At 36.2% G+C, this 15,579-nt stretch overlaps 2 protein-coding genes across 2 annotated transcripts; both read right to left on the bottom strand.

Moving 5' to 3' along the window:
* Positions 1-2,637: 2,637 nt before the first annotated feature.
* On the bottom strand, positions 2,638-3,636 carry LOC139189063 (methionine--tRNA ligase, cytoplasmic-like). The gene is made up of 3 exons (XM_070807323.1): positions 3,360-3,636; positions 2,942-3,086; positions 2,638-2,850 (listed from the first exon to the last, which is right to left on the bottom strand). Exons 1-3 carry the CDS (start codon positions 3,499-3,501, stop codon positions 2,757-2,759), a joined length of 381 nt encoding a protein of 126 aa, XP_070663424.1. The 5' UTR covers positions 3,502-3,636; the 3' UTR covers positions 2,638-2,756.
* A 2,257-nt stretch (positions 3,637-5,893) lies between these two features.
* LOC103445387 (uncharacterized) lies at positions 5,894-9,240 on the bottom strand. Its single transcript, XM_008384385.4, has 2 exons — positions 8,374-9,240; positions 5,894-6,525 (listed from the first exon to the last, which is right to left on the bottom strand). Exons 1-2 carry the CDS (start codon positions 8,657-8,659, stop codon positions 6,155-6,157), a joined length of 657 nt encoding a protein of 218 aa, XP_008382607.3. The 5' UTR covers positions 8,660-9,240; the 3' UTR covers positions 5,894-6,154.
* Between the last annotated feature and the right edge of the window lie 6,339 nt (positions 9,241-15,579).

The raw sequence follows: 15,579 nt of genomic DNA, 5'->3' as shown, positions 1-15,579 counted from the left end.
ATCACTTTATGGCTTGAAGCAATCTCCAAGACAATGGTATTTGAGGTTTGATAAATTTATGAGAGGCCAAAATTATTCTAGAAGTCAATATGATCATTGTGTGTACTTCAAGAAGTTGCAAGATGGGTCTTTCATTTATTTGTTGATATATGTTGATGATATGTTGATTGCCTCAAAGAATGTTGAAGAGATTGAAAAATTGAAGAAGCAAATAAAGAATGAGTTTGAGATGAAGGATCTTGGTGAAGCGAAGAAGATCCTTGGCATGGAGATCACTAGAGATAGAGAGAAGGGTTTGGTCAGTTTGAATCAAAGACAATATCTTGAAAAGTTGATTCGGAAATTTGGAGTTCATGATTCAACCAAACCGGTTAGTACCCCTTTGGCTCCTCATTTTAAATTGAGTTCTTTACAGTGTCCTAAAACTGATAAAGAGAAGCTGCAAATGAAAAATATACCATATGCAAATTTGGTTGGTAGTTTGATGTATGCAATGGTATGCTCTAGACCGGATATTGCTCATGCAGTTGGCATGGTGAGTTGATATATGCATAATCCAGGTAAAGAGCATTGGCAAGCAGCTAAATGGATATTGAGGTATTTCCATGGTACTTGAGATGTTGGTTTATGCTTTGAGAGAGATAACTCTGGTATTGGTCATTTTGCAGTTGGTTATGTTGATTCAGATTATGCAGGTGATCTAGATGGAAGGAAGTCTACTACAGGCTATATGTTTACTATGGCTAAAGGGCCAGTTTGTTGGAGGTCCATTTTGCAGTCGTCTATTGCATTGTCTACTACAGAGGCTGAATATATGGCAGTTGCTGAAGCTATAAAGGAGGCCATTTGGATACATGGGTTGATTAGAGATTTGGGGGTTGATCAGAAACAGATGGAGGTACATTGTGATAGTCAGAGTGCCATTTATTTGGCTAAGTATCAGGTTCATCATGCGAGGACTAAGCACATAGATGTGCGTTATCACTTTGTTCGTGAAGTTGTTGGTGAAGGAGAAATCATTCTCCAGAAGATTCCAACTAAAGACAACCCCGCTGATATGTTGACTAAGGTTGTTGGTGTAGCCAAGTTTGTTCATTGTTTGAACTTGGCTCACATTTTGCCTATATAAAGAAGGCGTTGAGCAGTAGGAGTTTTTGGAGCATTTGGCTTGACATGAATTGTTCTTTTGCTAGTGTTTGGGAGTGATTTTTTGGGTCAATTGTGTTGGTTGGCTTATCATGGCGTTTTCGGAACTTGGCCAAGGTGGAGATTGTTGAATTGTGGCCAAGTGGCCATCACCTTTCCTAATAAACAAACCAAAAGAAAAAAAAGTGAAAGGCATCATGATTATGTTTGTTGAAAAGAAAAAAGGAAAGTCATGATGATGTTTGTAAAGTAATCATTATGTCTTTACTTTGGTTTTGTTTATTAGTTGTTTTAGGATGGATGAATGTTAGCATACGGAAAGGAGAAAGAGAGAGGAAGGAGTGTGCACCATTTTCTGTTTTAGTAGTCCATTTTTTAGAGAGCAAAGAGAGCTGCAGAGAGCAGAAAACTGAGAGCAGAAAAGAAGAAGAAGGTGCTCTTCTTTTTGGTTAGCAATCATCCATCATAGTTATTGTTGTAATAGCTTTGAGCTACATGTATAGAGAAGAAATTATTCATTATATTTCTTTCTCTATTTGTTTCTGTGGTATGTGAGAGCTATTGGGTGTATTGGGTTATTTGGGTTGTGAGATTGTCAACACTTTGTAAACTCCCATTTGGTTGATAGTGGATTATTGGGTGAGCTCCTACTGCTCCGAGGACGTACTCCAATTACACTGACTGTTGAGGAACCTCGTTAAAATCTTGGTGTCTTTAATATTGTGTTCTTTCATTTCATTTGATATATTTCCTGTGGGTTATCAAGAGTTGGTTCCAAAAGGTTTGGTGCTATCCTAGCATAACAAAAATCCTGCCTACGTCCCCGGAGAGATATTGCTCTTCACTATGAGAATAACAGTACAAGTACACATGAGTTAAATCAACATAACCCAATCCCGAATCCCTTGCACGCCCACTCATAGAATATTCCCAAGAGCCTCACTCTACCCTAAGAGTTCTTTCACTAGAATACTTTTCACTCTAGCTCTCTTGATTTTCTCTCAACCCATGTTCAACCTTTCCCATGGTAGAGCCAAATGCTCTCACCATCTCCTTGGATGCTTCCCTGATGCCTTCTCAGGAGAGAGCCGAATGCACTCTCTCTTCTCTAACTCAGCAAGCCTTCTCAATATAAAATCAACCATCATAGCCATCATCATTGTGTCTTGCATCATCATTAAAGCAAAAAACAAACATCATCATTATGTCTTTACTCATGATGATGTCCACCAGATTTTTGCTTTTACTTTGCAGCATTTGTCTGCAACTTTCATGCAACCCACACCATGTGATATTTCCACCGAAAGCAAACACAGGTCACTTCATTGTTGTTAACACACGACTCATAATTACTCACAAATGTATGAGCCAAACACAACAATCTTCTCATGCAAAATCATAACCGCAGTCTAGCATTGGGCAAGTGCCTTCCACTAGCCGATCAGCCAAGAAATGATCGCATGTTTCACAAAACAGCTGGATGTCAAAATTCAAAACAATTTAGAAACAAAATTTTCACTTAAACAAGCAGGAAAGTGATACGTATATACCTGCTGAGTTGTGTTTTTTGAAAAATATCCGTTCTCCATAAGTTTCTAGAAAATAAATTGTCAAATTTCAGTATGTTGAGGAGTTGACGTGGTTCCGAATTTATCAAAACTTATATCGAACCACTGGTAGACCTGTTTATGAATTTCATGATATCTACAAAACCAATTAAGCTTCATAATTAGTAAAAAGTTCATACTGCTATTCACTATCCGAAAAAGCCTAACCTCCAAACTTTTGTCACAACTTGTCACAAATTTGCTGTGGAGTACAATTTTCGTCCTTAGCTTTTGTCTCAGTTGCAGTCCCATACTCATCAGTCCCACATATGTATATCACAATGTACCTGCGAAGGCGACAATATCGATCGTAAACATCCGCACTTAGAACACCTGCATCACGTTAATCTTTCATAAAACCTCAAAGTCTCACACATATGCACAACCTAGTCATGAAATTCACGAAAAGAAAAAAGTTTCAGGATACATGTAATGAGCCAAGTATTCTTTGATTTTTTATTTTTTGAAGGAAACTTGCTTGTAAAAATGGTGCCAAGAGGTCTCGAACCCCTTACCAAAAATGATGCCAAATATTATCTGAGTAGATAATACAGACCGAAACCAAAACAAGCAAAGAGAGAGCAAATAGTTGGGAATTATACTTACAGCCACTGATGGTGCCAAGGCGAGGGATGTTGTTGACATAGGGCAAGGCGCTTGTGATGAGGAGGATGTTGCGCTTCCCAGGGACCGGCAGCTTCGGGTTTTTTCCGGCGTTGCCTTCTCCGCCGTCTGATTGATCATCCATGGCTTGATCCGAGTACTCACAAAGAGCTTGTTCTGCGTGCAGAGCTGTGGCTTCACAGAATGTTGGTAGCTTTAATATTCACATAAGACTGATGAGAAGAAAAGTCAAACTAAATAATTCTTCAAAGTTTATGCTCAAACGAATCGGGGTTGCTTGGGAGCAAAGAAACTGAAAACTCTTTTGAGTCATGTTTCTATAAAAAGGAGGAGAACCGAGAGCACCAAGGAGATTCAAGTTCTTAGACGAACCCTCTAGTTTCTATCTCCCTGCACCAAGTTCTTGAGTCAAACAATTTAATCCCAGTGAATTGGTTCAAACTCAAAATGTTTTATTAATTCCCAGGTTTCAAATAAAATATAAGTTGTATAAACTTACGACAAAGCCCAAATAGTGCAAAAGAAATCCTTCCAAATTAATGAATTATTTTAATTTGATAACATAAAGGGTGCGGAAGGATTTGAACTATGGTCGGTTTGATTTTGTCAAGGATACCAAATTCTAGATGTAACGACAACCAAATTTGAATTCCTAATTCCAACCAAACAAATTTAAGCCAAACAGAATTTATGGCTCGATCAAGAACAAATTTGCCCTCGATAGTTCAAACACCATATAAAAAAATTAAAAAATTAAAAAAAGTTCAAACACCATATGCAAATTTTTATCCAAATTACCATCACCAAAATCCCAAATGTCTCATTGCAATGTAAAAACAATTAATTTAGATAATATAATGGTAAAATAGTTTATGTTGTAAGAATTTTTTTATTTTTCTTTTTAAAATGAGATCAGCGGGTGACTTGGTCACGACAGTCCACTCTTTTGGAAGGCGAAAAACTCACAGAGGCATTGCAACCTTCTCTTGGCCACCTCCAAAGCTCTAGTACTATTGTAAGAATTTGCACTTAATACTACGGTCTAGTGAATTTGCACATAGTACTATTGTAGGTCCGCTTGTGGGTTGGCAATGGTTGACCCACTACTTGCCCTTGGATTGTTGGATAGGATTTTTTGTGTTGAAGGGCAATATTGTTACGTTTACCCTTGGCTTCCACCAACAGGTGAAAATGCTCTAAATAAGAGGTCTCAATTTTAAGTTTCATAAATAATGAGCTCGAATATCATGAATTGAAAATTTTAATATAGAGTGTGATATTCACACAACATTTTTTACTTTTTACACCCTCTTTATTAATTTATGTAATTTGATTTTCTTCAATTTATTTGACCAAGATGGTCAGAAATTAAGAAGATGTGTGAAAGGTAAAAAATGATGTTATATACATATGTCGGAGACAATCAAAAAAATTGAAAAAAAAAAGTAGGAAACAATCATCCCTCTTTTTGCAACGGCTGTAAACAGTAACCTGGTAAGCAATTAGCAGAGTTTGAAGTTTTAGCTTCCCATGCATAGATGCAGTTACTTCCATGGTCAACCCCCCTCAGAGCTCTCCTCTTATCCTGCACCGATAAGACCTCCATAGCCAAAGTCCATGCTCTTATGATATTGATTAGTATTACCGCCGATGGAAGCTCCAGTGCTCCACTCATGGCATCATACGAGGAGTAAATGTATGGAAGGCCATGATAGTCGCGTATTCTCGGCAAGATTACCCGTCTGAAGTTTTGAGCTTATATCGTCAGATGGTAGGGGATGGAGTTAGACCTGACAGCTCGACTTTTACTGCCTCGCTAAGGCGTGCGCAAGCACGTTGGACTTGGAAAATGGTGGAGAAATTTGGTATAAGGCGGTTGATTGCGGGTACGAATGTGATGTGTTTGTTGGATCATCCGTTTTGAGTTTGTACGCGAAGAGCGGGAAGATGGATGAAGCAGTGTTGGTATTTAAGAAGATGCCCGGAAAGGACCTTGTTTGTTGGACAACAATGCTAACAGGGTTTGTGCAGATTGGGAAGCCAATAGAAGCAGTTGAGATGTTTAGGGGCATGCAACGTGAGGGAATCGAATTTGATGGGGTTGGTGCAGGCTTGTGCAAATCTTGGGGACTTGAGACTGAGTCTTTCCGTTCATGGGTTTATGATTCGGAGAGGTCTTCGTATGGATGTTATGATTCAAACCAGCCTTGTGCATACGTATGCGAAGAACGGACATTTGGAGCTAGCTTCTCAGGTGTTCGATATGATGCCTTGCAAGAATACTATTTCTTGGGGTGCTTTGATTTCCGGCTTTGCTCAAAATGGTTTCGCAGGGCGTGCACTCGAAATGCTGGTAGATATGCAGGGCAGCGGATTTGAACCCGATTTGGTGTCTCTTGTGAGTGCACTTATAGCGTGTTCACAAGTAGGGCTTTTGTAGTTGGGCAAATCCACACATGCATAGATCTTGAAAAGGCTTGATTTTGATGAAGTTTTGGGTACTGCAGCCATTGACATGTACTCGAACATTCCTTCGAGCAAAGACAATTTATCATATTGCTTTAACAAATTCAAATGCATCATGAACTAAAGCAAAAAGATGGACAGAGTGAATTACAAAATTTTCAACACCAACGGGAAAAATGAAATACTCCACCACCTTTCCGTCATGAAGGACCAAATAATGACCATTTCCGGCAGGAGATGTTAGACCAGAACATCACCTGTAAGCAAAATAATTCTCAAAGTTCGAGTTGCGGCTGTGTTTCAAAATTACCTCAGCTCCTATAACCTAGAGACTGATTCTGAAGATTTTGGTTGTCTTCCAACAAGCGATCATATTCGAGAAGTAGATCTGCAGCCTGTTTCTGGAGGGAAGCAACATGGCATTCGGCAGTTTCAACGCTTTTATCTTTCTCCGCACATTCCAATTTCAGCTTCTTCAAATCCTCTGTTAGTGTTGAGATTTTGGCTTGCAGCTGCTTGACTTCTTGGGAAGCTTTCTCTTCCTTTTCTTTAAGTTGTATCGTCTCTTTTTGAAGCCTGTCAAGTTCTTCTTTTGAAGATCCCACACTACTCCTCAATCCAATTAGCTTACTGAGATAATGGTGCATCCGATCAATTATGAATCCAAGAAATAGGGTAAAACCTGCAAGTACGATCAAATGCGGGCAATCAGGAATAGAAAGGATCATTCACTGGAATACAAACAGAAGTTCCGACATTAATCACAGAGCAGACACCGCACACGAATCACTACTTCCACTCGCCCAAGAAGACCATATAATCAACTTAAGCATTCCCTTTTGGGCAAAAGTAAATACGTCTTCTTCAGAACATGATAAGTGACTGCTGAGTGTACAAGGCCAGTGAGGCTGGACTAGCAGCAACCACAAGGAATGAAGAGCGGCTTGTAAACCAGATTACTAACTTCCCATGTAAGGACATAATGCACCAACTGTCCAACCATAAGCCAGGTTTGCATCATTTAACCATAAGAGAGAACAGGAAAGAAACCTGTAGCCAATCACATATATGACGGATGGTGGTCTTATGAAGCCAAAGTGAAATTTTTACTAATGAATGGATAATATCGTGTCATTAACATCCCTGATTTAGTTCCTTACATTGATGATGGTCAAACTGTAAATTATGAGGATAAAACTTAGGCGAACTTCATGATTCAAGTTGCACCAAAGTACTCCTTGTGCGGCACATAGATAAGTATGATAAATATCACATCCTAGAAGATAAATGCATGGAAATACTTGATTATCATTAAGCTAGTGCAGAGGAAATTAGATGAAAAACAGTGATATAACTTTAACAGGTACAGGTGTTTACCGCGAATGAGAAAAATCAATGGAATTAATTTCACTGAAACAGGAAAATCCGAACGTACTACCAAAGCGTATGCATTTTGAAGGCAAAATTTTATATCTTAAGTGGTTGGATACAAGTTTCAACAATGTAGAAAGAAAAAAAAATTCATATACTTTAACTTTCGTATTTCGACTGATGGTTAATAAAGCGGAAGTATAGGATAAAATTCTTACCTACCAACTACAGCTTAAATTTTAGTTAGAGAAGAGAACGCAAAAGGAAAAGAAAAGAGAACACATACGTATTCAAACACTTTATTGACACTCTTTCCCCCCCTCCCCCCAAACGATATGATTTTCGCAAACAAACAACATATCATCTTGAGAGCTACTATGATTTCAAGTCAAGACCAAGCTATATTATAATTTATGAGAGTATAAGCTTCAATTACTGGGAAGACTTAGCACACAACCGAGTGCAATGACATTCTAGGATTCATACAGCCGACCCCACTTAGTGGGTATGTGGGACAAGGCATTGTTGTTGTTGTTGCTGCTGTATAAGCTTCGGTTTCCTTGTTCTTATGCCTTTGCTGTTCCCAAAGCTAGGATGGAATAGGATCAAGCTTTATCATTCTAATGAGAGATTCTCACGTATAAATCTACAACTGTATTGAAAACGTACTAGTAGACGAATTCCTAGACCTTTTTTTACCAGATTCTATCATTTCACCGATCAAAAGAACCGGCTTATTCGGGCCTATCTTTTTATACGTACCCCAAGTCCCCAACGAAGCAAGACCAAGTTTACACAGCCATTCTTTCAATTCACCTAATCACTGGATGGTACATCTGTAGAGCGTAGGGTGAATCAAGGTCCAACCAATTGGGAGATAATCAATAGGTTCCCCTTTGCGGGAGTGATTCATCCATCTAACAATCCTTTTTTCTCAACAGAACCCAACAAAACTAATTTTGTTACTACACTTCTACTTTTTCTTGCTGTACTCATATACTCCACACGGTCAATCAGAATTCTAAACTAACACACAAAACTCATAACTTAGAAATGCAAAACATTCATCAAGTTCTAAGAGAAGAAACCCTAAACAGTAAAAAAACACAGCAATCAAAACTACCAGGAAAAAAAAGAGAGCAGGATTCGGAAAACACACCCATCAATGAAGCTTCAAGCAGGTGGGTCCTCCACAGAACCTGATCCATCGGCGACATAGTCCCAAGCTTCACACCTTTGTTCTGGATCTTCACAATGCTGATGAAGCTCGAGATTAAAATCACAGACATGGTCCCTGCAATCGTTTTTACAGTGGCTGGACCCTTGCCCATTTTTACCTGATCCAAGCTCTTTATCACCAGCTCCCTCAACGGCCCAATTTTCACCAGCATAAGGAACGCCACTACCCCCTCGGCGAAAAGCACTACGAACAACAGCTGAATCATCTTTATCTGCTTCCACCAAAAGCTTTGGTTCTTTTTTGCTCGGCTTGTGATGGAATTGGAACCGCTTCTCAGAAAAGCAGCTTCATTTCTGAGCAGGAAGAGTCATAGATCCATGGACTTGAAAAAGCAACTTCCCGACACGACTGTAGCAATAAAAACTCACTGCAACAACAGCTTGCTGACCAAAAATCCGATTTTTCGATGATGGGTAATAATATTTGGAGGAAAATAGAAAACCCAGTTGCCAGAAGCTGGATTTATCGACAAAAATGCGGGTTTAAGGACACAGATCTATGCATTTTAGCGAAATGTACGAAAGGAAGAAGCTTTCAGCAGAAACCCAATTTGTTACTGTTGGTGACTTTTTATCTAACTAAGCTGTGTAATTTGGTTTATATGCAAAAGTAAAGTGTTTTGCACAGTCAAAAGCGAATAACTTGAAGTGTAATTGAAGGCACAAAATAAAAATAAAACGAAAAATAAAAATATGGTTTTCTTATTTTCTTTGTTCCGTAGCTAGAATGTTGACTGTACTTGCTATTGTGGGTAGAAACTGTAACAGCTTGACTTTGACTGTTGAGAAGACTGAGAACTGAGAACTTCTTGCGACTGAAGCATAAACATCACAGGATGGTTGGTGGTTAATGACAAATTTTATACTTATATTTTATACGGTACGTTTTGAATTTAATTTTTAATATGAATAAATCACAAAATAATAATTAGAAGAAGGCTAAAATATCTTAGCTGGTCCCCTTTTTGAGAAAAGCAAAACTAACCAATACTTTGACATGCAACCAAGCCACTATTTTGTCACATATATGATTTTTTTTGTGGTCTAAATTTGTCACATATATTGGTATTCCCTTGAAAATCCAAGAGAAGAGGGTCCATGTAGAAGTTTCGGTGGATTTGGACATGTCCATCACATTGTTAAAAGAGTAATAATATTCATATCACATTTTTATACCATCTTAGGTGACATTTGATGTGGACAGCCACATCATTTGAAAAATTTGCAAAACCCAAGGAAATGAAAGAGAAAGACTCCTCATATACCACAATCATCATTTAATTAACTAATTTTTCTTAATTATTAGTTTATTAAATAATCAAGTAAATTTAAAAATATGATTAATTCAAATGATGTGGTTGTCTACACCAAAAATGTGGTACAAAAACATGGTATTAATAACATTACTCTTGTTGAAAATGTCCAATGGGCTATTCTATGCTGTGCCCACAAGCATTATACTGGGGTTCTTTGGTTACAATCATCCACATCACTTTTTCGATCCGAGATTCCAGACAGATCGTAAACATTTCAGTGCGACTGAATGACTTATTATTTGTCATTTTGATTTTTCTTGTCCTATGAGACTATGATATGACAACATTGTTCCTTTTGAAAAAAAAAAATTTTAAAAAAAAAAAAAAAACAACAACAACAACATTGTTCCTTGAAAATGTATAATATATTTCAACAATCATCTTAAGCATGTATGTATAGTATAATCGTATACAACAGGCTTTCTATACGAAGTGTATGAAGAAATATAACTAGAGGATTAATTAATTAAAGTAATGAGTGTTTTGTATTTAATACAAACTTCATAAGAGTGTCTACTTAATATTACTATCTAGTGGTATTCTTCTTTATTTGAAAACGAGAGATCTTAGGTTCGATTCTCACCAAAAACGAATTTGAACTACATTATTGCTAGCTTATTGTGAGATTAAATCCAACTCATTTCCTCTTAATGTAGATAATATCGTTTGTTTAAAGAAAAGAAAAAACTCATAAGAGTCGGGAGATGGGAGAAAGAAAAATCAATGAAAGATTGGTGTGCTTTTTCTATCATTCGGAAAAAGATTGGGCAATTATCTGGCCGTTATTCCAAAAGGCCATCCTTATGCAAAAGGCCTATACAATCATACAAAAGCTGCACCATTTATTATGTGGCTGGTCATTTAGTGCCAACCTATCTAAGGAGCAAAATTATCAACATTAATCCAAATGACTCTAGTCACCTACAATACAAAGATGACAAATTTAGAGTGCGATAATGTATCGGTGTAGTGTTGTTTTTGTTGTTTTGAAGCCCATATTTAGCTTGACTCGTTAGTGTGGGTCTGAAGTGAATTTAAATCTATAAGTCTTATATACGAGAGATTTTTTAGTAAAGACTTTCGTGTTCTCTTTCATGTCCGTTCAAAGCGTACATGCAAGAATACTTTCTTGCATACTTTCTTCTCAGTCAGGCCTAGAATACTTTCTTCTCTATAAAGCTGTTTTCTTTCAAGTTTTGAACCAGGTTTCTTCATGTCAACTTGGGCATTTGGTTTTGACAAGTTGAGTTTTGAATAAAGGCTTTATTCCAGCTATTTTTTTATAAAACAGCCCAACTGTTAATTAAATTAAAACTTAATTAGTTGGCAAATTGGCCTTTCCAGAAGACGCATAAGTTCATAACCGTACCTAGTTAAGTATTATTTATACGATTTATAGTTTATATAAGCAAAACTTAAGATACAAATTTAATTGTGTATTTTGTAGTACCAATATTTAATTTTGTATTTTAGAATGTAATTAAATTGGTAGTGCATAATGTCTGCTAAGCGCCAGCTACCACGAACGGTTTATGGACTTTGTCTTTGGAAGAACTTTCTATGGGATTAAGCTTGTGCATCTCACCTCACGCTTAGCAACACATACTGTGTCAGCACATAGACAGTTGAGTTAGTGAATAAAATTGAGGTTTTACTATAAAATTAACTCAAGTTTCTTTACATAAAACCCGACATAGTCTTTTTACTTGAATAAAACTCAATAACTAGGATCCACATAAACAAATTCATTAATTTTATTTGCCTTTACACATTTTGCATTTTTTAGATGCATAAAACATCCCTAATTACAGTTTTAATGTATACATTAAATTCTATGCAGATTTGAAGGGAGGGATTAATGAAAAAAAATGCATTAATGTTTAAAATCATTACGTATTAATATATCATAACAAATTGTATGTTAATGCTTCTTGGAACAAAAAAAAAAGCACTAATGTTATACTTTCCTTAAGATTTTGTAATTGTTTTTCATAATTGCATAAAATTTGACAGTTTTAATTTGATCTTGTCATTTTCTTACCCAAATGAAAATCTGAAAGGGCACTATAAAATTTGTCCAGTAATAATACATGCAAAATATTTTACTTATAAAATTAAAGAAATGTTATTTGATTCAAAAGAAATTTATCTATATTTTATATAATAATATAGGTGAATCATTGCACAAATATATATTAAGAATAAAATGCGCCCAATATATATATATATATATATATATATATATATATATATATATATATATATATATAATAATGCATGCAAATAATTCACCTACAAATAAAGGAAATTTGGTTAAAAATAATACATCTACTACTCTCAATTTTCCTTTTTTTTTTTTTTTTTTTTTTTGCAAACATAATGTACCTACAATATAATTTACCTATTGTTTAATCAAATAAAAAACATAACATATCTATTGTTTCATTTTAATGGTGATAATTAGTCTTGGTTTAGTTTTTATGAAATAATTTAGGCACTGTTTAACTTGACCAAAATTGACACACTCCGACCGAGATCAAGGCATGCTGGCCGTCACGTAAGGGTGATGTAGCCATGTGCACAGTGCAGAAGCAATAAGGATAAGAAATATACGAATAAATAAAAACCGAAAGCTATTAATGTGCACTAATAAGTAGAAAGTGCTAGGAGTGAGATACAAGAGTAAATACTCCTAATCAGAGCATAGAAAGTTTAGGTGTAGTCCAATAGGACAAGTACTAGTTATACAGTACCAAAAGATATCCTACGAATATTTTATTCTGTCAGAACCGCCAAGATCCTCAATGCCATCAACAGCAAGTCTACCTAAAACCTAGAGGGGTGCAAAACAGAAAACGTGAATGGGCAAAAACAAAGGTTTTGAGAACACATTTAACTTTCAAAATTCTCTACCCCCTCGCCGTAAAACATGTATACTTTTTCCCAGAAATAGAATATAAACATATACATACATATATATATATATATATATATATCAATTCAAATCATGCTACACATATTCATAATCATAAGTATGCCATGCCAGCCAAGATATAAACAGGATAAGTAACTCAGATGAAAATAAATTCATGGAAAATAACACATTAGCCGGAACCCCTGCATAAGTCTGTACGGCTGAATTCATAGCTCATTAGTCAATCTAGTCGGAGTCATTGCAAATGACCTATACGGCACTACACTGCACACGAGTCGGAACCACTGTAATGGTATGTACGACAGGACTAGGTGTAATATAGTTATGCTCAATGCTACTCTCTCATGATAGTTGTGCAATAAATCGCTAGTCACCTACGAGTCGGAACCACTTATAATGGTCTGTACAACAAGACTGTGCACCTAAATTGGATCCAATGTGAGCATAGGGTGCGGGATGTGACATTATATACGGGCCTGTGCCTTATCTCTGGCTAATCACTAACACCGGGGTGCAGATTTATTAGCTCTATGCTTCTCAATTAATCACAACCGTTATTCACATTCACAATTCATAAACTCACCTGAGCTTACCTGAGCGTCCACAACACCACAATTATATATTATGCATCATATACTAATTCATATACTGAACATAAATTTATATGCATGGCATTTCAAGACATACTTTCATTTAAATGTATTTTATGGGAAAATATCAAGTATATAAGTATATACTGAAAACCAAAAGCCCACTCACTGGTATGTCGAAGGGTCGTAGCCCCCAAGTCGCCCTTGACTGCGCTCGTCCTCAGGATAAGTCTCCCCTATATGCAAAACAACTATAAAAACGTTAATTTAAAGCACATATACTAGCTAATAACTTCTCATACATTGCTCAAATGAGGTATATAAATATACCATCAAGACCTACACAACTCCATGAACATCCCCATATTTTAAAAATAATTTTTGGAGCCCTCACACGCCGTCACGTGCCTACAAGGGCACGGCCCTACACGCGGCCACGCGCAAGAACCCTAACGGAATCCCTTAACCCCGTTAGGAATATTCCGTTAAATAGTAACAAAAACCGTTAAACTAACCAACACCATATTCCGTCAAAGTTGACGGAATATTCCGTCATCCCCTACCTGCGAACTCCGGCGACCGTCGCCGTCGCCGGAAAACTGGGAATTTGAAAAACCTTGATATCTCAATCAATTTTCAACCAAATTCCATGAAACTTGAACCAAACTGAAGCTTAGGACGAATAGAACATAATATTACCAATTCCAAGCTCCAAAAATCAAGGGATCTCGCCAAAGAAAGCACGATAATTCCAGCCAAACTTCAAATGCATATATCTCGGTTTCTCGACGTCCAAATCATGCCATTTTTCTTCTCCGAGCTTCATGAGGATGATTAAAAGATTCCTATGCCCTTAAAAACTCCTAAAAACCTCACAATAATTAGTGCATGAACAGTACCTAAATCGAAGTTCGTGAGAAACTAGGGTTTTCGAAGGTTTCAAGTTTTAAAAATAATACGAATGGACTCAGGAGCTTGTAGGGAACAAGAACATTACCTTTTTAACATCGATCCATGCATGAAAGCTTGAGTTTGAAGTTCGTCCGTATGGTTTGTACGAAAAATATAAGAAGTCCGAGAGGGAGGAGAGAGAGAGCACGAGAGTGATGAAGAGTGTGTGTGTGTGTGTGTCCACGTGGGTCATCCACCAAAACCAACAAAACTAAGTCCTTTTTAGTTCCCTTAGTTCTAAACTTACGAATATAATGGATGGATCCAAAACCTAAGTACACAATACACAACACACTATAACGTCCAAGGGTATTTTAGTAACTTCCCCATTCGCAACCAATAATATTCCAAAATTCCAGGACAGGCTGTGACAAAAATAATGTAACTACTATTTTAATTTACCTACAAAATAAATGCTATTTGATTCAAAATTAATTTACTTATATTTTACATATAAATATAGATAAATTATTTTTAACATGCATATATTATAACAAATAAAAAATGTCTAATCTATGTAAAATAATTTACCTACAACATAAAGAACATTAATTGGTATGTTTTTTTTTTTATCAAACAATATTATTTGATGCAAAATAACTGATTATACAAAGGATTTTCTTTTTTCATACGAAAAATGTGCCCATAATTGTTTATGAATATGGATAAATTAGTGTGTATATATATACATGTTACTAATATTTATGATACAAGAAAGGTAAATTTCCATATGGGGTTAATTGTTAATCATAATTAGGGTGAGTAATAATATTTATTGACATAATTAGGGTTTTGTGGCATAAGTTGTAAATGTGTTGTAATAATTGGTTACATATTTGTCTACATGGTAGTCTATTTGAATTTTGGATTTTATTTGAATATTTACTATTAGGTGGGTTTTTGTTTGGAAAATAGGAGTTTCAAGGGCTTTTCTTTAAAGAACCCTAAAATTAATTAGCAATATGGGGATGAGTCAAATTACTTATAAACATATGTAAGGTCTCTCATTTCTTCCATGTGGGATTGATACTTTCAATACACACCCTCGCATGTGAGAAATTTTTAAGTCTAGAACAGGACAACACAAATTGAAAGACGTGAGTCATATGGCCGTTGGGCTTCACACAGGACAACTTGCTTTATACCCAAAAGAAAGTTGAAATTCCACCATAAAATCAATTGGTACTACGAAGAGTAGTTCAAACTATCTATAAGCCTATGTAAGATCACTTGTTTCTCTGATACGAGATCAATACTCTTAACATTCCATACATAAATAGTTAATTTCAACACACCATATACTAAAATGTACGTGTACCCCATTCAAATCAGTT

This window comes from Malus domestica, chromosome 10 (assembly GCF_042453785.1).
Source record: "Malus domestica chromosome 10, GDT2T_hap1".
NCBI classification, from domain to species: domain Eukaryota; kingdom Viridiplantae; phylum Streptophyta; class Magnoliopsida; order Rosales; family Rosaceae; genus Malus; species Malus domestica.
This window is presented reverse-complemented; position numbering and strand designations above follow the sequence as displayed.

Bases quoted from the DNA above. Each gene is read 5' to 3' on its own strand.
- LOC139189063 (XM_070807323.1), bottom strand. From the start codon at position 3,501: ATGGATGATCAATCAGACGGCGGAGAAGGCAACGCCGGAAAAAACCCG. The intron at 3,087-3,359 runs GTAAGTATAATT...AACGTGATGCAG, and splicing joins CCTTGGCACCATCAGTGGCT to GTGTTCTAAGTGCGGATGTT. The intron at 2,851-2,941 runs GTTGTGACAAAA...TTGGTTTTGTAG, and splicing joins CCACAGCAAATTTGTGACAA to ATATCATGAAATTCATAAAC.
- LOC103445387 (XM_008384385.4), bottom strand. From the start codon at position 8,659: ATGATTCAGCTGTTGTTCGTAGTGCTTTTCGCCGAGGGGGTAGTGGCG. The intron at 6,526-8,373 runs GTGTGTTTTCCG...TCGTACTTGCAG, and splicing joins GCTTGAAGCTTCATTGATGG to GTTTTACCCTATTTCTTGGA.